Raw genomic sequence first — 24504 nt, 5'->3', positions numbered from 1 at the left:
AAAAGATTTACTGATGCATTTTTTCTCTGCCTCTTATTCTAATCCGTGTTCACAAAGAAACTTGTAATAGCGGGCAGGCGCAGAGATGACGTGTATATCATAAAAACCACACAGAAAATAACCTACATGAAAGCTATCGGGAAATTAGTGCCTGTACCTACTTGTGTAATGGAATGAAAATGTGGTAAGAACCATGGATACTATATGAACGGCAGTTGGCCAATGTCGAGTTTTAAGTTCTCCAAATCAAGAAATGCAAAACTATAATGGTATCAAGAGCTTTGGTTCAGGTGAGTGGAAAAACATTGGCATTGGAGCTATCTGCTGAATATAGCCCTTTTTTGCAAGCACTTCAGAAGCCCCACCACTGAAATGGCAGGATAAAGTTCAATGTACAGCAAGCCTGCACTTGCCTGCTGCTGAGGTGTGAGCTTGTCGGCTTCCGAGAACTGTTGTCTGACGACGCCGTGCGGCCCACTGGCTCCAAGGCAGATGCGTTCCATGTTTGCAAAGTTCTGCTGGTTTCCTTTTCCCAGCTTCAGTTCATCGCTGTGCGTTGGAGACGGAGACAAAGTAAGGGCCCTTGAAACCCAGCCGAAATGTCCCACCAATTCCCAGCCAGTATTCAGTAACTTCCTGTCAAGTGCAATTAACAAAATAACTAGGAGAATGCGAATAGTGGTATTTTGTTCAAAGTGATTTGAAGTGCACAGTAATTATCTCCGAACAATTTCTAAGCAAATATTTTGAATACTTCCGGCACAAAGAAAGGTTGAATGGCATAGTAAGCATTTTCAAAATCATGTATTTTCTAACAAACAAGGCCATTATATGAAAAAAGAGTGAGTGCATTGAAGCTTTGCCCAACTCACTGAGGCTGTGTTCACTTTCTGCAAAAATGGCCACTGGAAATAGGGGGTCAACCTATACATGCGGTGCTGACATTCTTTGAGGTGCGAGACGTATTTGTGGGACCTCCGACTGCTGCTTTTAATTGCAATTGCGTCGTTTTGCAGCTGTTGATTTTAATAGGTGAGTCCATGACACCTGCTCGGTGTAAGCACCATGCACCTAGATCTCAGCGCCACCCTGCACACGTCCTTCAGTTAATGCATGCCGTGCTGGTTCCCGTGCATGCACACCGCAGGTAACGTGGGCGCAGACACCTGGCAGGTGCAGATCTGGTGGCACGCTTGCGCCTGCTCGCTGTCTGCTGCTGTGCACATGCGCAGACCACCTTCAGCATACATACGACGAGTACGCCGGGCAGATGTCCATAGAGTCGGCGCATTGACTTTGCGCCTGCCACGATGCCATTCCAAAGGAAGTACGCCGAATCAAAACTACACAAAAGCATACTGTTCCCAAATGGTTGTTAGGATCGAACTGACTATCAAATACTTTATTATTCGACCAAATATTCGAAATTACTGAATATTCGCACACCTCTGAAAACAACTTTAAACAACTCCAAAAGCTCATAACGAGAGACTAGACGATGACGCTGCTTCCTGCACCTGTTTCATGCAACCATTTAAATATTCTGCAGTAAAAATAATGCCCAAGTCCTACATAGCAAGTACAACTTCGCACTTAAGTGTGGTAGTATAGGGGAGAGGCCCATTTGCATCATAACAGCGTTGCCTTGCACTCGCATTTTGCTTCACATCTAACCGGTGCAAAATTAGTCTGTCCCCGGCATACAAATTATGTGGAAGGAAACACAGAGGAATGTTTTCAACATGAGAGCATTGCAACATACGCGCAATGTGATTTCACTGTGAATATAACTAAAAAAATAACTGCTTTCTCAATGAGTGCCTTTCTGGATAAACACTGCAGAGAAAAGAGCTCATTCACACAATGAAGGCAGCCAGCCGCTCGCTCACCGGAGAATGTAGCTTGGGTGGTGCCCTTCCAGCTTCTGCCGAACAATGTCCACTTTCTGCCGTGGATACCAGTCTAGTGTGGCAGTCCTGTCACTCTTGTCTCCTGCATTGTTTTTGTTTTGTTGTGCGGAAAGCCACACCGTATCCTTGCGGTTTTCTTAAAGAAAGGGTGAGGACTTCTACCAAAAGCTACCTTAAACTACCTATGTTCAAACTTCACACACGCTACAGAGAACCCTGAATTCGCGTCCCTCGTTCATGCGACAACCTGCATTTTGCGGTGAATTGATGCAGGCCTGGCCAAAACGCCATTCAGATGTTGCATTAAAGGTCTCAATTATACGTGCCCCGCTTTATATGACAGCTGATGGCAACTGTCTAGAATGAAAGAGGCTGCTGGAGCACTTTACTGGCAGACATCATGTCATCCCAAGGCATCCTGAATCAGAATTAAAAATAGAAAAGTGATCACATAACAATGCAAACTGGCACACAACTACCTGCAATCATGTTTTTCCAACAGCCTGAAATCTATGCATGCTGCCCGACGCGGCTCCCATTTGGCCCATTTTCTACACTGGTGAGATCATCATAGAAGTCAATTGTACTTTCCAGCATGACATTATTGTGCCGGAGACAACCGGCGACAAGATCGGACCTTTTGTGATCAGTGGTAGCTAGTTTGAATACTCCTTCAGCTGTGGCTTCAGTGTGGAGCAGTTAGGCCTAGTGACACAGAGCAAGCAAGAGGCATGCTGTTGCCCGGCGGGCCTCACGACACTGCACCCTAGTCCTGCATTAACGCCATGATTGTCTTTTTTCTGTTTCGTGATCAGAATGCGTATTGAAGACACTGCTGTGTAAATGGTGGAGCGATGGTGGCTCTTAGGCAAAGTCTGAACGCAATGATGTATTGCTGGCAGAAAACATCTTCGAAGATTTGAAACAGCCATATTTCAGGTATGCCGTCCAAAGGATCTTTGTCAAGGCGCATGTGACCCCTACTTAACGCAAATTGACGAGAGTGCACGTGTGCTTCGTTGACACTGAAATGCCATCTGGCAGTGCAGCTAATAACAGGAAAGGCCTACAGAGGCTTGATCGTTCTAATGCCTGTAAAACCTCGTTACTTCGAACTTGAAGGGACCGGAAAATATGTTTAAATTATTGAATGATCCAGAAAAGATAACAAGAACCACTTGCATCATGGTATATTTATTTGGTGAAAGACTGGAAAACGGTTCCTTGCTTTTGAGATGAGAACGGCGTGATGATGATGATGATGTATACTGTCTGGTGCGTCGAAGCAGAACTGCTCAAAGGTGGTAAGAGCCTCCCCGGCAACCTTCACAGTGTGACGCAGTAGCGGAGGAGTTCCAGTGTATAAGCGGCAGCGTCGCGTGTGAGGAGGCCTCACTGCACAAACAGTGAGCGGCACGTGGTGAGTGTGCAGTTTCGACGCGCTGGAAGAACCGAAGAGAAAGAACCACGTGGGCGAAAGCGCTCGCGACCAATCGGCGCCTGAAACAGCGCACAGCTAGGCTCGGATCGCTGGCTGATGCGGGCTTGCGCGAAGCTCTGAAAAGCGAAGCTGAAACTAAGCGGTCCGACTGACTTCGAGACGTGGCCGTATATTTGTCATCGTGCCTACAGTTGTATGCACGTTGAGGTACACGGATGACTGCAGCATAGAATTCTGGTTTGTGCCGGGCTATTTGGACAACCACTTGCTGCGCCACTCATACCTGGAGGCAGCCTCCCTTAGGGAGCCCGTTCGAATTAAACGGTGCGAAACCCGTAGCGTCTGAATCAGCGAGCATACGACACCATAGACATACATGGGCACAGGCCAGGACAGTGCTGGCAGTTCGAATTTTCTGGATTTCTGAATTAATGTAGCGTCGAATTAACAGGCTTTTACTATACACCCCAACTTGCATAGGTTCCTGTTCGTTACTGTCCGTGCTGGTGACAGCTGCCATGATCGCCTTGTCAGTGATGTCTCCATTTGTCATGACTGCATCGTAAGCATGAAAGAATTCTTCGACTCGACACGCCTCAATCACCACCGTTCACCAATGACCAAAGCACCGCCATCACAGCACTGGTGGGGGCCTCGCGCGTCTCCATGCCACTGGCATCATGCCCGCTTTCCAGAAGCAATTCTTGACGGGAAATCCAAGCAGCTTGCAGAACCGAGGGAACGGTGACAGCAAATGAGAAATACCGCGCTGGCAATGCGCGTGCACCACACTGACTGATTGAGAGTACGTATGGCACACGTGGCCGTTGCAGCAACCCAGCAGCTTGCCTGACAAAGTAACGTCTGCCCTCAGAGCAATTTATTGAAGAATGGGGGAAAATAGGACAATGCACGTGCTCTCGCTTCTCTCGCTGCCAGCCGTCGTGCAGAATGCAAGAAAAAAAAAAAAAACACCGGCTTGTTTTCTGTGGCTCACCCCTCAGGAATGCTAGTAATCCACCAAGGCTTCCTACTTTCTTATTTCCCTGGTTGCAAGGGGAACACATCCGTCGTTTCTCCTCCCTGTGTCGCCGTGACATGCAAGGATCTTCGGTGCGCTCGGTGCGAATCCGTGTGCGTCACGGATTCTTTCGCTTTCTCTGCATTGCTGCACTGGCTCAGTTTGTCAGTCAGCTTCACATGCACGCACTTCTGCGCTGTAAGCGTGGTTTGGCTGGTGCGGTTGTAGCGTCTCCATGTTCTTGTTTCTTTCAAGGTTGACACTCAATGACCAGATTTAACTGTTATAACCGATAATGTGCTAGGACAGCACTGCTCATCATCATCATCAGCCTGACTACACCCACTGCAGTGCAAAGGCCTCTCCCATGTCTCTCTAATTAATCCTGTCCTTTGCCAGCTGCGTCTACCCTATGACTGCGAACTTAATCTCATCCGCCCACTTAAAAGTGGTTTATTTTGCCACAGAACACATGGTAATGTTGATGGTGCCACGACTGACCATTGTTATATCTGATATAGTTATAACTGGTGTTGTTATAAGTAGGTTTGACTGTGCATAGTTTGATGGCCAGAGTAGCCGCTGCATTTATTACATGAATGCATCCATTTTGCAAGACTTACGATTATGCGACAGCCGGGTTATTCAACGGTTTTGCGTGCTCTCATGAAAGTTTCATAACCAAGATTCTACAGTAGTAAACTTCATATAAATGAAAATGTGTTACATGTGCAGCTTGTGACTGGGACTGAAAAGTTTCTGACAGAATTTACTGTGCTAATAGTTCACAGATTATTTAAAGTAACAGCCATTTAAAACATGCATATATGTAAGTTATATGAAAATGAAAACTGCTGCTTAACATGAATAGGCAATAAAACTGAAGCTGTTCTGTTCTCCAGCTTTGAATTCTGTGCCCTCAGATGGCGAAATGAACGGTCCACCCCATCCTTACAGAAGAAAAACAATACTTCACTGTACAGGTACCGGAATCAACTTGCCTTTCTGCTGTTTGTCCAGCTGTCTCTGCTTCTTTGCAAACCTCTGGAAAACAAGACACAGTGAGAAAGGTATTCAGCTGATGGGCAGGGTTGCTAGGCTACCAGCTGCACAAAACCTCAGCAGTTATAAAGAGGCCCTGTGTAATCCTTAATGGCCTTCCTAGCATCGCCTCTGCTGGTGCTCAAGGAGTTCCCAACATATTCAAGGCTTAGGACCGCTGCTAAAGTGGTCCACATGCTTCCAGCAAAAGACTGTACACAACCACAGCGATGGAGCATCGTGAGACATAAAAGACACCACAACCCCCTACCAGCCAGTCGATGGTTGGCTCCTGCACAAAGACGTCCATCATGTCGAGCAGTGACCGGGACCCACTGCGCAGAGCCTGCAGTGTGTAGTGCATGGCGCAGGCCATGGTGCCCCCCTTGTCGAAGGGCTCAGTCAGGGCAGTGTACTGGGGCGTGAGCCGGAAGGGGACGAGCTCCGGAACAGGGAGGAACTGGAGAGAAAATGACATAACACACTCGTGACACGGGGAAACTGCACTCACACGCACTACAGAATACTATGTAACGCATGCAAATCATTAGGAAAGTATACTCTCTCGGAAGAACCTCAGCTACTCTGTGGCATTTCTTTCTAACCAAATATGAAACAGTGCAGAGGCAGCCTGCAGCAGCTGATGTGTTGCGGGGCATGAGATTGCATACTGACAGATGCAGCAGGGTCCTGTTCATGTTTGCATCTTCTAGTTTCAGCTGCGTGGCTGGTGAGCCTCTTCTTTGGCATTCCCATACACAAATGATGTTAATGATGTCAAATAACAGTTAATGATGTCAAATAACATTCCTACACTAGAAGTCCGCCGAAAGATTAATAGATTGGTATTCTTGTTTAATAGTTTAACAGGTAAAAATAAACTGAAGCTTCCGGAGTGCATTAAGCGCCCTCTAGTGAGAAGGACTCGGAGCATTCATGTGCATTCACTTACTCCCCTTTTCGCCAAAACTAACAGTTTTAAATACAGTTTTTTCCCTAGAACAGTGCAAGATTGGAATTCGTTACCGGAATCTGTTTTTTCCTCACAAAATTTTTCTGATGCGTTAAATCGTCTATTTACCTGCTAATATTGATTATATGTATGTTTTGTATACGTGTGCTGCTGATATTGTATAAGTTTATTCGTTTGGTTTATTCTTTTGGTATCCGTGCGCAGCTAACATTGTATAAGTTTATTCTTTTGGTTTCCGTGTGCTGCTAATATTGAATAACTTTATTCTTTTGGTTATGTAACATTATATGTTCACTCCTGCTTGGGCCAAGCAGCGGCCTGCAGTATTATGAAATAAAAAATAAACAATGGGCATTCCGTTTACCAGTAAATGCTACTTCACTTGCAATGATGCCAACGGTGAGATGATTAAGGTTTTCCTCAATTATGGCGAGCTCGATATAGCCAATAATTACTTACATCTGCAATCACTACACCGACATTCATCGATTTATAAGCCCGAAACAGCCAGCATTGGCAACTATCTTCCACACAGCTACTTTTCTCATTCTGCGTTGTCTTTTCCACTTTGTGGGAGCTTACGTAATACAATTTTTTCCTATGGGTTTCCATCTATAATGCTACTGCTTTTGCGCAGCAATGCTGTTACACTATCCCACGAGGAATGATCAAATATGCACAAGTCTAGCCTAACATTACGAGATTAACTTGTAAAGCGAGCCAAACAACCAGCAATACAGTCTTTTCAACTTGTACACGCATTGCGCTTTCATGATGGTGGTAAAAAAAAAGTGATGTCCACTTGCCAGGAAAGGAAGCTTAACCCACCTGTGTAGCAACTCCAAAGGCATAGCCAAAGTCGATGCCAATCTCAAGTCCACTTTTGGTGCCGACTAGAAAGTTGCCCAGATGTCGGTCGCCAATGCCCAGCACCCACTGGGCAATGCTGATGGTCGCGTGGGAAGAGACAAAGCGGGACCGCAGGGCAAAGAACGCTTCAGGGCAGGAGCTCAGGCCAAGCAGGGCTTTTCTGGAAGTCGTGCAGGAAGTGAACGACAGGAATGAAGTTTTAGTATATGGGACCCAAACACTGAGGCTACTACTAGTATATGCTGTCAGCAGCAAGTAGGAGCAAGAACGGCACAAGCCACTGCGGCCAGGAAGCAAATGTTTGATAATAAATCTCCTGAACTTCACTTTGTTCATGTTTTTATTACACTGTAGAAAGAAAAATACAGCACAAACAAAACACTAATTACAAGAAAGGCAGTCACTTGCGACTCAATGGTGCCACGAATATTTACCCGTTAAAACATGCCATGCTTTTTGACATACTATCATCATGGCCACCAAACTGTGCACGCACACTAGGCCTAGTAACTGTCGAAATCAAGAAGGAATCAACATTTGTGGTGTCTTATCACTACACAGTCTTATGGTCAAGACAAGCTGAGCCAAAACGAAAGCTTCATGTGCCACGCATTTGGTGCGAATGTTAGAAAAAATGCTATGCCATTGACACACTGGTCGTTACTATCAAGCTCAATATGATCTGCAACACACGACCTGTGGCACGAGCTCTGTTCACAAAGCAGTGTGTGCCCAGTGGTGCTGAAAATTAATGCATTTAGCCGTCGATGCTAAGAACAAAGTACAGGGAATGTTTGTGCAGTTCGGGTGCTCTGTGTGAAGGCGCATGATTTAGTATAAAGCGAAAATCTCTGCTCACTTTGGATGCATTGCAAGTCATACTGAGGCGCAATAGTCCATGCGTTGCCCCTGCTTTGATACATGCCGCCTTGTCGCATGATGCTAAGCATCAACTTTGGGCACCTGAGCTATTTCTTGAAATTGTTGTTTGTGTCAAACACAAATGCAAAATCCAAAACGCTTTCCGTGTTTTGCCCATGCACACAGCAACCCACTGCATATTTGGGTCCCCCAAAATGATTGGTGTTCCCTCCCTAAACCTGACTACCGAACGCCGCTGTAACAATTATAGGCAATAGTTCACGTTTGCAATTATTTCTCTTTTTCAGACTTTAAGGGACAGCTATATGCTACAAAATGGACGCAATTCTTAAAATTGCCACAAAACTACTGCACACACAAATGAAATAACATCAGCTATTTGTGATTTCAGTGTTATATAGCCACGCGCTACAGTAGAACCCCGCTACTATAGGCCCAGCTGCTACGTGTTGGTGAGCCAGCCCTGCTCTAGCTCCCATCCAAACCTATGCTGTACCAACTCTAGTGTTGCATCATGACTGCTCCAGCATTCCCGCAGGGTAGGTCGCGAATGCCACATCGCAAAAATGCTTTGCCCCGTGCCGCCAATTAGACAGCCTATGTTTAGAGCATGCAGTACGGGAATGGCACAGCGGCCAAAGTGGGATTCTACACTTGATGTGTGCTTGATCGTCACCATGTCTGGAGGCTTCCAGCACACTGCCCCCAAGCTCACGCCATGCACGCTTTACGGGGGGAAGTGATTTTCATTACAGCTCTTGGTGTAGTTCCACCACCAGTGTGACACAAGTATGAACGACCCAAGGCGCAGAAACAAACTATGCCGTGACAGGCGCTGCCAAGCAGCGCTGTACGAGATGTGGTTGAGTGGTTTGGCTCTGAGGCTTTTGTTTCTATCATGATTAACTTTTTGTCGTCCCCTGCAGCCTAGAAGATGCAGTTTGCTGATTCCTATAGTTGAGGAAAGTGTAGTACAAGAGTGGCTGTTGCAGAAACAGTGCAGAAGTGCATGCGCGCCTTAACCACTCTGCACGCGCTCCTTACTCACTGCTGCCTTGCTTTCCACTGAGACATCTGCTCGGGCAGACGGAGAGCCAGTGCAGAGTGTTTAGAACATTTTCCGCATCCAAAACAATCGCCACAAAGCCTTGCAACTTCCAGACAAGCATGCCATGCTTACAAGAAATAATAATGCAAGAGACAACGCTGGCAATTTTTCCATGTGCTGCACTCAGTTACTGAGTTTGCCAGGGGGTACATTTCTTTTCCTGCAGTCCCATGAAAAATGTAATAGCGGGGAGTTTGCCAGGTGGTACATTTCTTTTCCCGCAGTCCTATGAAAAATGTAATAGTGGGGAGGTCTATTGTAATAATGGGAGTTGTGAAGAAGGAGACTGCAAGACTGCAAGTAATACTAGTTAAGAGATAAACTCTCTCTGGCAAAAAACGCAGCAATTTGACAGCCAAAGGGCTGACTAAATGTTGTCAAATAAGGATGCCACAGTGAACACGCAATCCTGTTCATATCCTGTTTATATAATAAAAAATAAAAACAGGACAAGCATCACAACTAGGAACATTAAGATTTATGATATAAACACTGTGTGTTTTGCATTGTAAGAGAAAAATATAACGTGAGCCGGTCGGAAGCAAAATAGGCATAAACATAGTGCACGTGGCAATGTTTCTGTGTCCTCCAGTCAGACACAACCAGAGACTATCGACAATAAGCAATAAACCAGGCACAAGAAACCAGAAACATCAAAAGCATTTTAAAATATTATTGGTTCCTAGAGCTTCTAAAATGCGCAATACAGAGTGCTGTTTCAAGCAACACTTTATTATGTGATAGGCCCACCTTTCAGTGAATACTTTCAGCAAAAACAAGTCTTATAAGAAAGGCTTCAACAGTTTTTTTTTAAGGCCATGAGACGGGTTGCATTCATACACAGGATTGAAGCTATACATGATCGCTACAATCCTGCATGTGAAGGATCGAAGCTACATATGTATGCATTGCCATCAGCAAGAGTTTTTAGTTATACGCATACCTTCCAAGTGAACTGAGGCACTATACATAAACTGACTTACCGTAATGCCTGCTTGCTTGCTGGTCGCAGGCAACTGTGATAGCGAGCCGCAGCTGCCTTCTGACACGACTGTGTCTCATAGGCCTTCATGTAGTCATTGAGGGTGTGAAGCTTGTAGGTGGCTGGCACATGCTTTCTAAAGACGGCAGAAGCATTGTAAGAATTAGGAGACAGGAGGAGTGAGAGGCACCTAAATACAACCTCATGATCACTTGTAAGGCATGAAAAGAATAACTCCCAAGTATAAGCTACTAATGTTCGGAAAATCATACTATGCAGTTGCTTCCACACAGTTGGGAAATCCAGGCAACTAAGGGGGGTGCTGGTCTTTGGGACCAAGATTTGACCCAAAAATCGATTTTCTAAAAATGATATTTTAGGAATCTAGAGCTACTATTCTCCAACTCGCTTAATTTTTTCCTTCTGGAAATCATTATTTTGACCATAATATTAAATTTAGATAATCGAGTTAAGTGAATATGCATAGGAGCGACAATTTAACAGTAAGAGGATTTTGGACACCTGGCTGTCTTAGTTTGTCGGTGTCTCGGCAACTAGAACAGGTAGAGGAGTCACTTTATTTGCTATGAGAAGCTGATGTTGCAAGTGTTTCGCTGTAATTGTGCTTAAAAAATTTATAATTTTTACAAAGTTTATCAATCCAAAGTATTTGCACCTTGAATGTTGCTATTCAAAGTACTGTTACATTACTAATAACGGTAAAATAGAAAAACAGCTTTAAATACTCCACGCTTTACTCAGTAGAAACTGTCGCCATGCATTAAAGATGTTTTTTATTGTCATTTTTTTGCACTAAGGCAGTAACCAATGACTAATTAAAATTAATTATCTTATGAACAGACTAATTTATGCAAAGAACAATTCTACATTTGACATCAGCACAAAAAACTGAGCAAGGTAATGCAGTTTAATTAGCATTGGACTAAAAATAACGACAACAGGTCTAAGACCAGTGTCCCCCCTTAACTCTTTCTTTACCGCCATAGGCCATTAGTCATATATGACCAACATTTCGAACCTGCCACCAAGAATTCAAAACGGCACTCCTGCACAAGCTGCACCATCCTGTTTGCTTATATAACACCGTTTCTTTGGTTTCAGTTTAGTTTTTTCATTTTCTAACGTGAAGAGGTGACGTGAAAAATGAAAAGTCCACCGGCAGCCATTCATGGCGTCCATTTCGCAGCGTGCTCCTCAAAGGCAAAAGGCTTCGGTTCTTACATGCTTTTTCCTTTTTTAGAAGAGTAGTGGTAAGTTAGGCGGCCATGTGGAATGGTCGGATTTCAGTTCCGATTGCGAGACTTATCATAGAGGCATGCGACATCAGTGCGTGCTCGTGCATTTTGTTTTGCCGTTCACGTTGTTTGTAAATGATGAGAGTGGTTTTACTTGGTGCTTTAGGGTCTCTGCAACATACTGCCAAGATATTTTATCAAATGTGCCAGGATTTTTGATTATGATGATGTCAAGGAAGGCCTCGCCCCCTTTTCACCCACAAAACCCATTCACTCCGAACCAAAAAAAAAAAATAAAGAAAAGTAGGAATTGCAAGCTCTGCTATAAAAAAAAAACAAGAACAGAACTCAAAACAAGTGTAATGTGCAGCACATCCCACATCTACCTCCACTTCATTATCTCACGCCACTGCTTTTTCTCTTGACACAGCAGTCACTTTCCCTAGCTTGAAAGGCCACAGAAAGTACGTTGTATTATGTATGAAGCTGAAAATGGTAAGAACGGTAGCTACAAACATGTGCAATTTTTTGTATGTTCTAGTTTTTGGTAATCAACTTCTGGTTCAGTGCACAGGCTTATTTTTGTATTGCTTGTGTAGTTTTTTGTTTTACCAGCATAATAATTTTTTGAAAAGTTTTGCACACACCACTCCGATGTTTTTTCATTCAGAAGTATAATTAATAAGCTAGTGTTTGATGTATTACAATGCGCGGCACATTTAGCACTTATTGAAGAAATAATTTTTATTTTAGAATACCCAAACTTAGTCACTTTTGCACGGTAAAAAAAAGTTAACCTACTTAGAATAAAGTACTCTAACGCAGTTTATTCTAGCAAAACAAAAGAAAGGAATACATGAGTTTAGACAGCCAAAAGATTTCTCTATCCTTTATTGTCATTTTTATTGCAAAATAAGCGACCATTATGAGAAGGAATATTTTCCACTCCTTTTTGACCGGAACAAGTGAAATAATCTACAAATTGCACGAGACTGTACACTGGTGCAGAAACGCCTTGGCACGCTGCCAAGTTCACCGTGCAAGCTACCACCGCCGGCACTCCAGTCGAAACACAACCATGCCGCGTGCGGCATTTGGCACCACCAAGGTTTGTGCTGCGGACAGCATGGAGCTGAGCAGCACGCTAAGAAAAGCCGACACTCTAAAATGAGTTTTAACAAACTCGCAAGTGTGGGTGCTCACGGAACCCACAAAACCTTCCGCGAAACCCAGTTTAAGAACATCCCATGTAGACTTCCTGGAACACTACAAGAATGACAGAGGCAGCCTTGCATACTTTATAGAGGGGTTTTACACAAGCAACAGGATAAAGATCAAGTGCAGCCTTGCACTTCTTGCAGAAAGCATACTCTCACAGCCTAAGTCCGCACTTCAATAGATCGAGCTCCCTGAAAAAAGAAAAAGGAAGTGCTTACATGTCTTCCAGTTCTTCAGCAGTTAATCCATGCCTGAGAAACTCCTCCAGCACCATTGTGTTGTCCAGCCACTGAATTATGCCGACCCTGCATAGCAAAGAAAACGAATGCTCTCAAGTGCCTGTGATAGCTTTGCACCATCTTCCAAGATGAATATTTGCTTGCACTACATCAATATTGTGGTTTCTATGCCTTGAAATTTGGCAAATGGTCCAATGGGGCATATTAGACCTTTATGCTTGCTTTCAAAACGACAGTAGCTCAGAACACATTAAGAACCTTCTGAGAATTCCTGCCTTTTTTTCATTCCCCTTCCAATATAAAATTCAGCACTAAATCATTTTTCATAGCAGCCACTATCATAGATCTAAATGCAACTAAATATAAAAAATTAGGGCCCAGTTCTGTGTGGCCACCTTTTATTGTTTCCGCTGAATGGCATATATTTATAAAAAAAGGTTTTGGTGGATTTTTTACCTAAGCACCAGCATTGGCAGTACTCCTACACTGGTACCATATCATGTGAAAAGCCACCACTTCCATAATGTGAGACTGTAATGCCAGACAACAAGCGGAACAGCATGAAAGTTGTTCACAGGACACACAGTGATACTGTTAACATTATGAATCACTGCAGACATAATGTGTGTCGAAGCAGGAGGGAGAAACTAGAAAAAGAATACCAGTGACCATGAGATCAGAGGACACAAGCAAATCAATAAACACAATAATATGATCAATACAAATTGCAGTCTAATGATTCCCAGTTCACCAGCACTCGGCCGACATGGGCACACATACATACTGACGCTCTCTGATACTGTGTACTAAGTGCAGGTTGTGTTGAAGATCCTCTCACCGAAGGCATAAAGTGGTCACCACAGAGTACTTTGGAAGGAGAGCAAACAACAGCAATATGAACTGATGCTAGCTTCTAATCGTTATCATGATGAATGTACCCTCAACCACAATCACAAAGGCTCTACCCAGAGGAGGCAGAGCCGATCTCACTCACCTAATCGCACATACTCCAACATTACTGACTGTCTTGCAGAACATATTCACCACCTTGCAAAATCCTCTCCGAGAGGAAGCAGCCCTCTGGCACCAAATCCAAGCTAACACTTTCCCACATCTTGCGCTTGCCTTTTACACCTTTACACCTTTTACACACCTCACCCTTAACCGACTGTGTAAAACTGAAGCATGAGCAACAAAAAGACCCGTTGTTGCAGCAGCTACATTGATGCGGTGATGCTACCAGACGACCCCGAAAGGGCAAAAATGTTCTCTGACTTGGCCAAGGAAAGCCATATAGCGCCTGATGGAGTTCTGCTTTGGACATGCGGAAGCAAAGCCATGCCGTGGCTCCCCCTGCATCTACGGCAATTGGTGCTTAAACTGGAGCACGGCCATCCACTCAGTGGACATGCAGGCTCCCTCAAAACCTTAAGACTGTTGAGAGCTGCTTCACTTGGCTGGGAGTGTGCTCTGGCACATCTCGCTATGTACGAGGGTGTCAGCAGTGCCAGGTCTTCAAGCCCCGTCGCCAGAAGCCGAAGGGACTTATGGGCAGCACTTGGGCGTCCTCGCCCATGCAGCACCCCAGTGTGGATCTGGTAGGCACACTGCCCAGAACTCCACAACAACACAAGTGCATCCTTGTAGTTCTGGACACATTCACTAAGTTTATCGAGCTGTTTCTCCTGCGGGCACCAACTTCGGAAGCCATCCTTGACAGGGTGGTAGAAGCTTTCTGTCAGCATGGTGCGCACCTCTTTCCATCTCTAGCGATAAGAGTAAACCCTTCGTCAGCAAGCTATGGAAGGGAGTGCTGCAACACTGGGGCATACAAAAGCGGCACACAGTCCCTTAGAGACCTGCTGGACAGCCTTTAGAACGTCACAACGCTACAGTCAAGCAGACCATTGTCAACTACTGTTCCTCCCACTGCGATTGGAGCAAGCAACTCCCTGAGGTGGCTTTCGCAATGCGGACATCGGAGAGCGTGGTGATAGGGTTTACACCTGCATTCTTGTGCTATGGTCAGGAACTTCATACACCTTGGGCAGATAGGCGGCAGATTAGTGCTGAAATTTCTGCATTGGCACCCCATGCACTAGCTGCAGAGCTAAACCTTTACCTGCAGGACGCATTGGCCATGGCCAGGGAACACCAAGAATCAGCGAAGGCCGAACAGGCAAAACATTACAACAAGCATAGCCAACTAACCACCTACAAAGTTGGCAACCTTGTGCTCCGTGACAAGCACACTCTATGTAATGCAAGTACAGGCTTCACTGCTAAACCGGCCCCTCGCCGCTCAGGACCCTTCCTAATCACTGCCAGTGTGGGTAAGAACAATTTTAAACTCAAAGACCCTGCCTCAAGAAAGTATGTGGGTGTGGCCAACGCCGACCCGCAGATGCCATACCATCCACCATGGAGGCCCTCTTGCATGGATTAAGTGGGGGAGGATGTCAGGACCAGTGCGGGTGGCGCCATCAGGGGACACAGAGGGACGGAGCAATATACTAAGGGCTTCACCCTCTGGGAGCCTCCCTCCAGCCTTAGCTAAAAACAAGTTTCTCTCTCTCTTACAAAGAAAGCAACCCCGTACCATTCGCACCATGCCGTACCTGGGTGTCAGCGGAACCACCTTGTATGTGACGAGTTGCAGATGCTTGCTACGACACACGGGATCCTTGCGGAGCAGGTCATTCATGACCTCGAAGATCTGCTCGATACGGTCATCCTGCCGCAGATCCTCGCCGGTCTTCACCAGGAACCGGTACTCCTTCTCATCATCCCCGCGGATGGTGATGCGGCAGGGGCGCTGCAGCGACTGCAGCACCCGGATCTGAAGAGAGCGTGCACAGGCGTGCAAGAGAAACTGGTTTTGCCAAATGTATCTTTGTGGCGGTTAACTGGCAGTTTGCGCCATGAGGGCCACCTAAAGAACCATGAATAAAAGGAAAAATTCAGAGAAAGATAATAATTTCACGCGGGAAGGATGTTATGCAGTGTCACCTGCTCCGGTGGTCAAGCAGCTATGGCATTCCGCTGCCAATGCCACACTTTGGCAGAGTCAAAATGTAAAAGCTCATTTGTGTACTCAGGCATCAGTGCACACTACAGAACTCCAAATGCTCGAAGTTATTTGGCAGCCTATACAATAGGCAGAATAAAACCTGGTGCCCAAGGAGGCCGATTCTGCAACGGTTTTGCTAAAAATGCTTAGAAGGTCTTCACTGAGGATCTTTAGATCACCGCATCAACTTTTATGTATCCCGATGCTGGAAACCATGACCAGCGAGCAGCGATAGTCACCGCATGCCTGCAAAAGTGATGAGCTAAAAACTACTACAGTTTCAGCCCGCAGACGTCAATTTGACAGCTTTAATATAACAAAGTGTATATTTGAGTTTCCCAACCCGAAGCTGTCATGGCACAGTGAAGCACGCATCATGGGCGACACTAAAAGACCGTGGTTGGCATGGTTATGCAAAACACTCTGGCACCATCTAGTAATGAAAGCTAAAAACACATCAACATCATTGTGGAAGGAGAATCGGTTTTCGTTGAAGGGCGCACTCGAGAGAGTGCAAACAATAATAAAGTACAATGAACACTTAAAAAAAAGCACTATACATTTAACAATATATTATGAAATAATTTCCGAGAGGTGGTCACATGGTGAGATACACTACAATGGCAAGGTTTCACCACAATATGTCACATCAGCTTGCTTTATCGTATTTTCATTGGCAAACTGGAACTATAAATCGTCATTTCCTCCATAATACAGCATTTCAGTCTTACAATATGCGAAACATCTTTTCATTTCCATTTCAGGCCTTGATATTTACCTGCAATTTTCAACGGCTTTCAAGATAGAAAAGTCAAAGCCAATAAATGCTATTTACAATAGCAATAGGACCTCCTCTTAGGGTAAGTTTTTATCCCTGTGTACCATTTCCAAGGTATCAAGGTACAAGCAGTAACTACAGTAAAGCGGTGTTGATAGATTCCCGTTTCATATGATTTCCAGTTTCATATACTCAAAATCATGGCCATTAAAAATTTCCCATGGAATTACAATATTTTACTTCTGGTTAATAATACATTCCCGGAAATTATTAATAAATAACTTCGTACCTCGTCCCACAGTTATATTTTTCAAAATAAAGCAGTTTGGACCATGTTTCCCCTGAAAATACATTTTTCCGCATTTTTTAAAAAACTTATCAACAACGTTTTGCTGTGCATCCACAGACAGGCAAACAAGCAAGCAAAGGCTATAGTAAAGCAAGGCTTGAAAGCTTATGAGAGTCTCTTCTGAGATTAAAAATTACACCTCATGATGCATCATTTCAGCCCCTGACAGGCTGCAGCAGCTTATCAAGAATTGTGAGAATCCACCATTTTCAAACAGCCAGATGTTTTATGACATGCCTAAATTAATAGCTAGGTAGTTATGATAGCTACCATTACGTGGCGCCAGTGGTGTGCTGGTGCCCTCTTTTCGCCTATGAAGTGGCTTATCTTCACCATGCGTGAGACGAAATGTTTCTGCAATGGTAGCCTAGTGGTCCGAGCATCTGCCTCGCATATGGGAGGCGCTTGGTCCACGTGACCTTAAGATCACTTGACATCACAAGGTCACGCGATCTCTCTGCCACGCTTGTGCCAGCTGCTTTTTTCCTCTGTTATGAAATGAATTCAAGCACGGCAAATTCAAATCGGTGCAGTGAGTCGCAAACGGCTTTCACCTTTTCGCAGTTAAGAGATATCTAAGTGCCTCCAACGAATTTTTTAACTGTCGCCTCCCCACTTAAATCCGCTTCATGTGGTAAAACTCACTTACGGCCCTTTCTCCGAATTTCCCTTTGGCAAACTGGCCATATAATCATGTCATCTTCCCATCTCATGCTGCAGCTTCCTCCAACTTGGCACTGTGTAACAATGCCATGTTGCCACATATATAAATTTCGTTGAAACAGTCCAATGGCCTTGTCAAGAGGTTCGGACACTGCGAGGAATGGAATAAAAGGAGGCTTACATTTTCGTCGAACCCAAAGATCTTGACGTGGTACTCTGGCATGGGCCTCCCTTTGCCTGTGTACTGGCCTGGAAGACAGTCGCAGGTATAGGAATGTTTTAAGTTCAACAAGGCAATATGAACCTCACTTGCAAACAGATGGGGCAAATGACAGCCATTAGACTGATACCTTCATGAAGCTAGAAGGTACTGCCAAGATAACTCTACAGGGTGCTATTCCATTTTATTGGTGAGAGCCAGTTCAGGCACTTCAGCAAAATGAAAAGTTAGTTGTCATCGAAAGCTGGCATGGCCACGTGCTGATGAGCCATGATAAAAATAAAATAGCAGCACGAGAGCATGACGAAACAAAATAAAATACTATCATATATATATTAAGGGTCGCACACCCCAACTTGGCAGCCGATAATTTGGAAAAAAAACATGTCAGTCAAAAGAATTTTGTTTCACGTGTGTAACATTTTGTCTGTACAGAACACCTAGAACTGCTATCACACGAGAGCCTTGCCATTGTGCAGCACAGTCTCAACACTGCTGACTCGATTTAACAGAGGGCTGCTGACACCGGAGAGGACAAAAAAAATTTTCAAAAACAATCCCCTGCTACCCAAAAATCAGGATGCTGTGCATCCATGTCAGCGGCCTGCTTCTCCGTGACAATGTGCCGCCTGCCCAGTTTGGGCGTCGGCGAACCAGTAGCATGCTGTTTGCTTGGTGTCGCTAGGCTCAATGTGCTACACGACCACAGCTTTAGTGAAGGCGATTTGAAATCAGTCTCCACTTATCACAAAATATCTAACCTTGTTACCAGTTTACCATCATGCAACAACGTCACGTTAAAATTAACGTACGATTGATTTCCGCTATGCCTTCGGTAGCAAAGTGAGCAGAAAAGCAAGCCAGGCGAGAGTTTCCTCGCACCGATAGCCGCAGGATTGTTAATGGGTCACATTGCAGAGTGCTGTTTCGAGCCTTCAACCAAATCCCCACTACAGTCAGTCGAATGCCGGCTGGGAAATTGCGGATTAGTGCATGTCACATCATCCATATTTTAAATGAATTATCTATTTGAAGGATTTGCCGGGCCTGTGCTAGTTCATCACAAAAATGTGTGCCGTCACTTAAACAGACGACGCATAATTAGGACTCAACTTTAGTAGGAAAAATCCAATGCAAAAATGCCGGCTCCATGTAAGGACTGCACCCCATTGAAATCGCGACATAAGGTGGCCGTTACAAGAGTATAGTACCTATAAAGTTATATACTGTAAATCCAACGGCTCGTGTTCGAAGATTTCAGCGCACAGGATCCCTTCTGCGAAATTGGTTCACTTAGTGTAAGAGAAACTTCAGTTAAGAGCAAAACATGCGAAGGATCAGCAACAGTGTCATGCAAAACAGACAGACAGATGAATGAGTGACATAGATGATCGGTAGCCCTCACAACTTCTGGTACATAAGTGGATTCAAGAATATGAAGTCAAATTTCTTGCAAAGGCCATTGCCAATTCACATCTGCTATTCCCTTACGCACAGCAACTTCTGCGTAAAACCTATACGGCTTCAGATGCAACTCTTTTTAGCTTAAGAATAAAATAAGACTATCAGAGAGCCTTAATTTTTTCGCATTATTAGTCACTAGTGTCGTAGAGTGCACCGAAAATCCAAATATGCTCTTTTATGCCAGGGCGAAAAGAACAGGTGATTGTAACCTGAGGCTACATTAGGAATGACAGGAACGACAAAGACGCTAAACAGGCCGCACACTTTGGTGATCAACAATTACATTAATTTGCAAATTACAGGTTCAACTGGAGAAGTCTTGCAAAGGTTGCTTGGCTTCACTTTTTTTTTTTTCTACATTCAGACACAGACCTGGGATCTCTAAACTGTGCTCCTGGTCCACAGAGTTAAAATTGCTGAGCCATGGTGAGATGTCCTTGAGCACCTTGGGAGGCTCTCCAGGCTTGTAGCTCTGCATGATCTTGTTGTACTGCTCCTGGAATTTCTGTGAGTCAAGGAAAAAATGAACACCGTAAAAATCCATTAAAAAAAATACTCAAAGCCGCGTGCTAGCCAGTGCAAAATTCATTTCTGTGGTACTGCACAAAATACAAGCAAGCAAAAAAAAAGAACAAGATAAGAATATACATGTATGCTCACAGGCCAAGAAAGATTTAAAATAGGTCCTGACAGTGACCAATGTGACACACCATTTCTATTATTACTGAATTTTGATTAAAAGTCACCATTAAAAAATTAAAGCTAGGCGCTGAAGCAGATGACAGCCGTTAATTTTATACAGCTGTTCTAAAGGCTGCCATGACAACGGCCTCTAGTTTCCTGTGATTCCGCAAAAAAAACAGAGGATTTAAGCATGCTTTGCAGAAATGGACATTAGCACCCGCATTCTCTTTTTGACGTTACTGTTGTTGCAGACATCAGTAGGAACGATGATATGATGGAAAAATGGCTTTTTTACCTTATTTGCGCAAACATAATGAGGGCAGAGAGTTTGAGAACTCAGGTGAATTTTAAAAGAAATATTAATACAATTATAATGCAGCCACAAACGGTTCAGGCAGCCAAGGGCCCCCAATGAAATACACATGGCATGCTAAAATACGGAAGCGGCGGATAAGTCGACGTTATTTATTAAGAGGCAATGTTTCAGATGGGTTCATCGCAATCGAGCGAATCCAAGCCTCCAGTACTTTAAAGCACGCAGCCTCTGACACAGCATCAGCCGCTGTCATCGCTGCGCTGCCTCCACTTGGCACCATTTGTCCTTCTCTGCTTTCCCTAAACCACTCAACTCTTTCAATGCCTTCTGTTTCTCAACGACATGCACTGCCTTCATTCCATATCCATAGCCGCCTTCTCCTTTGCACTTGCATGCTGCTCGCTGTGCCTCAAGGTAACTGCTAAGTTGGCTTCTCCTATCGGCTCTCAAGCCTGGCGGCGAAGGTTGCTTCAGGTGCCTTGAAAAGCTCGAAGAAAAAAAAATTTGCCACTACGTTCGTAACTTGGTTCCAAATATAATGCGAGGTGCATCCTGAAGTATTATTTGATATCTCTTGCACAATTTCGTGGATTCTTTGTTCTCAATTTGCAGAATTTAAAATTTTTCGCTGCAGAAAACTAGGGACCCTAGCTACAACTTGCGTAGAGATAGAGGTCTCTCTAAATGTCTAAAGCCATAGATCTGTAAAACTTGTCCTGAAACAAGTTAAGATGCTAATGGTGGAATTCACTGCAAGAAGCCTAAACTAAGGTAGCACTATACCTTAATATGAATGCCCCCTCACAGTCGATACCAAGACAGCATTAAAACTGTGGTTTTTGCAACGCAGTAGAACCCTGCTATTATGTTTTTCACAGGACTGCCAAAAAGAAAAAAAAAACGTGCCAGCTTGCAAGTGCACATGAAAAATAAAATATGTCATTGTCTGCTGTATTTTCATTTTTAAAATTTTTCCTCATAGTAAGGGCAGCAGCTTGACCGCATGCAAAGCATGCTCTAAATGCCATGCAATGACTCTAAGTCTGCCTCAGCAGTTCTATGTAGAAAGGAGGCAGCAGCAAGAGGGAGGGCATTCGAGCGCGTCTGTGCTGCTTTTGCAGCGACCGTATTAATCTGCCACAATCATCGTCTACTGGGCCTAGAACTTAAGTCATCATTTAAGCTGCAGGGAGCAACAAAAAAAAGCAGATGTCAAAAACATCTCAGAGCACACCCGCACAACTGTATCTTGTACAACTCAGCCCATGAGGCATCTGCTGTGGCATAGTTTCGTTTACGCACTTCCGGTTGCTTGCGCTAATGTTGCAGTAGCGACGGAACTGCACCAACAGCTGCAACAAGATTTACGCTGACCGTATGCGTGCTCGGCACCGATGCAACACACTGGAAGCCGCCGAACATGGTGGCAGCGAAGCGCCAATGGAGCCTCGCTTTGGCCGGTCTACCATCGCCGTTTCGCATGCGCTAAAGGTAGGCCGTCAAAATGCCGACACAGGCTAAAGCACTGTCACAGAAGTGGCATTCGCAATGTAGCATGCTGCCACAGTTGCAACGTAACAGCAAAGTCTGTACAGTATAGGTTTCTATATGGAAGCTTGGACGGACCTGACTCATAAAAATGTAAGAGGCAGGAAAACGCAGCACCCAGGAACATAACAGCAGGGCTTCACCTTATTAAACAAGTAGTGTCACATTACTGTGATCAGCCATTCTCTGATATCTGATATTTTGGTGGTGACAATTAGTTTCCAAATTCGTGCCTAGTGATACTTTTGTTGTCGCAGTTAACAAAAGTACCACAACGTTCTAAAGCCTGAGCTGTATGTGAGATACTGGTAGGAAACTCCACTTGAGTCAATTACTCCGATGTACACAAGATGCAAGGCTAAGGGAAACTGCACCGAGACCTACCAACTCTGCAATTTTCGACCCACAAAGCAAAAAATTGCCACTAGCACCGAATAAAATCTTCAGGTTGCTGATAACACGTGGTATTGGTAGGCCAGCTTGCTTGCTACCAAACAGGCAGTCCCTGTACAGTTTCGTCAGTTTAAAAATCCATGTTTGGCAGGAGACAGTATAAGAAATTGGGACGCTTGCCTTCTGTGTCATGGTAGCCAGCTTCTCTCCTTGGGTACCGAAAGCTTCAAAGATTTTCTCTTTCATTTTCTGAAAAAAAAAAAAAGAAGAAAACAAAATATGAGAGATTGACGAGAAGATAAGGTCAGGCACTCGGTGTTTTCTGAAGCTCTATTTCTTCTACAATTATCATGTGCGCACGACAACCAAAATACTACATTTTCATATTGTCACGTAGTGGTGACAACACCATGGACAAAAGAGAAGCGGACTAATGTGACATTCAAACAAACTCTTCTTTAGGCTGACTTACGCCCACAAAGGACTGAATAACTGGGCGGCAACAATAACAGCAACAAACATGCCTGGCAATCATCGAGGAACAGAATCACCACTGCTCTCAGCCACACTCAATTTAAAGCTGGCTGAGAACCTTCAAGGTATAGCGCCAAACGCAGCTACAACAATCTCGAACAATGTAAAAGGAGCTGCGCACAGCTACAAACATTCCAGATAAGTCTGGTCACATCTAGCATCACAAACAAAGTGATAACATTGCGTGGCAGCAGCTCTGAGCAATGTTTACGTGTGAAAAAGAACAAAACTAAAGAGAAAATATCAACAAGGAAAAAAAATATCGAACAGCAGAAAGCAGTAAATGATATTCAGTATCCCATGAAGAAATCTAGCCCGAAACATCAAAATTATAAAATTTTGAAAAATGTCTCTAGTAAGTGAATCTACAGAGCGAATCGAGCAATTGGGCGTACCTCAGAAAAGCGCTGATGGACACGACTCCACGAGGAACGGCTGGCAGAGTCACGGCCACACACCAACAGCTGGGAGACTATCTTCTTGAAGAGCTCCTTGAGAGATGCAGCGCCTTGTTTTTCAATCAGGGCATCTTTCACGGAATCATACCAAACCTGCATCCACAGAGCAACGACACCATATTTTCTCAAATCTAAACACCCTTTAAACAGAAGCGAAATGCATAAATGCCCGTGTGCCGTGCAATGTCGGAGCACATTAAAGAACCCCAGGTGGTCGATATTATGCCAGAGCACTCCCCTACGGTGCCTATTTCTCTCTTCTTTCACTCCCTTCTTCCCTCAGAGCGCAGTTGAGGTGCCCAACAAGACCGTAAGACAGCACGCCTTTCCTTTACTCTTGTTATTAATATTATTATTAGACTCGTCTTATTATTTCAAGCTCGCTTAATACAAGCTACAGGGTAATTCAAACCCCACAATCAAAACAAAATTTCAATTTTTTTCAAATTAAAATGATCAAGAGTCGACTGTACCGTTAATAGGCACCCTCACCGAATTTTTTCTTTGTTTACTAAACACATCTATACCCCATTTAATACCACTTACCATAGGTTAGAGAAAAAGGCAAAAAGGTGGGAGTTGGGAAGAAGCTCAGATTTCAGTAAATCAGCTCATCACGAAGCTGCTTTCATGAAAGCACTGCACTACACTCTGCACCTTAGAGAAACGCCACAACATTTCTAACACACCTGTGTGGCTTGTCACCTGTGAAGTAGTGCTACTTAGTTTCCTAGTAAGAAACCTCCAAAACACCTTGCAAAAGTGCAAGGAAACAGTGACACCCAACACTGTGCGTTGCTCCCGAAAAAGAGCGAAAAACAAAAGCTGAATGTGAGGATTAGGCCATCTTCGCAACTGCACACAATTTTACTAAATTGAAAACCACACAAGAAGTGAAAAAGGCTTGTTCATGCTTCTAACCGTTTAAAGATATACACATATATGTGCTCTTCAGCCCCTTCCTAGCCCACCTTGAAAGCAATCTCTGGAAACTGCAGCTGCTCGAGAGCTCTGATGAACTCGTTGACCAGTGGTATTCTGTCCATGGTCTGCTGCAGGCTGGTAAAAAGACAAAACGAGTCAGTG

The 24504-nt window shown here is 44.3% G+C and overlaps 1 protein-coding gene across 1 annotated transcript in view; it reads right to left on the bottom strand.

Annotated features, from left to right (window-relative positions):
* LOC144101252 (DNA-dependent protein kinase catalytic subunit-like) overlaps nt 1-24504 on the bottom strand; it is a 137015-nt gene that overhangs the window by 305 nt on the left and 112206 nt on the right. The window contains exons 80-92 of the mRNA XM_077634339.1: nt 24390-24477; nt 23356-23511; nt 22607-22675; nt 19858-19990; nt 17983-18050; nt 15560-15780; nt 12921-13007; nt 10230-10364; nt 7215-7416; nt 5685-5873; nt 5374-5416; nt 1890-1992; nt 414-549 (exon numbers count right to left, since the gene is read on the bottom strand). Coding sequence (XP_077490465.1) covers nt 414-549; nt 1890-1992; nt 5374-5416; nt 5685-5873; nt 7215-7416; nt 10230-10364; nt 12921-13007; nt 15560-15780; nt 17983-18050; nt 19858-19990; nt 22607-22675; nt 23356-23511; nt 24390-24477 — 1630 coding nt within the window. The remainder of the gene's footprint in view (nt 1-413; nt 550-1889; nt 1993-5373; nt 5417-5684; nt 5874-7214; nt 7417-10229; nt 10365-12920; nt 13008-15559; nt 15781-17982; nt 18051-19857; nt 19991-22606; nt 22676-23355; nt 23512-24389; nt 24478-24504) is intronic.

Source organism: Amblyomma americanum, chromosome 8 (genome assembly GCF_052857255.1).
Source record: "Amblyomma americanum isolate KBUSLIRL-KWMA chromosome 8, ASM5285725v1, whole genome shotgun sequence".
Lineage (NCBI taxonomy): Eukaryota > Metazoa > Arthropoda > Arachnida > Ixodida > Ixodidae > Amblyomma > Amblyomma americanum.
This window is presented reverse-complemented; position numbering and strand designations above follow the sequence as displayed.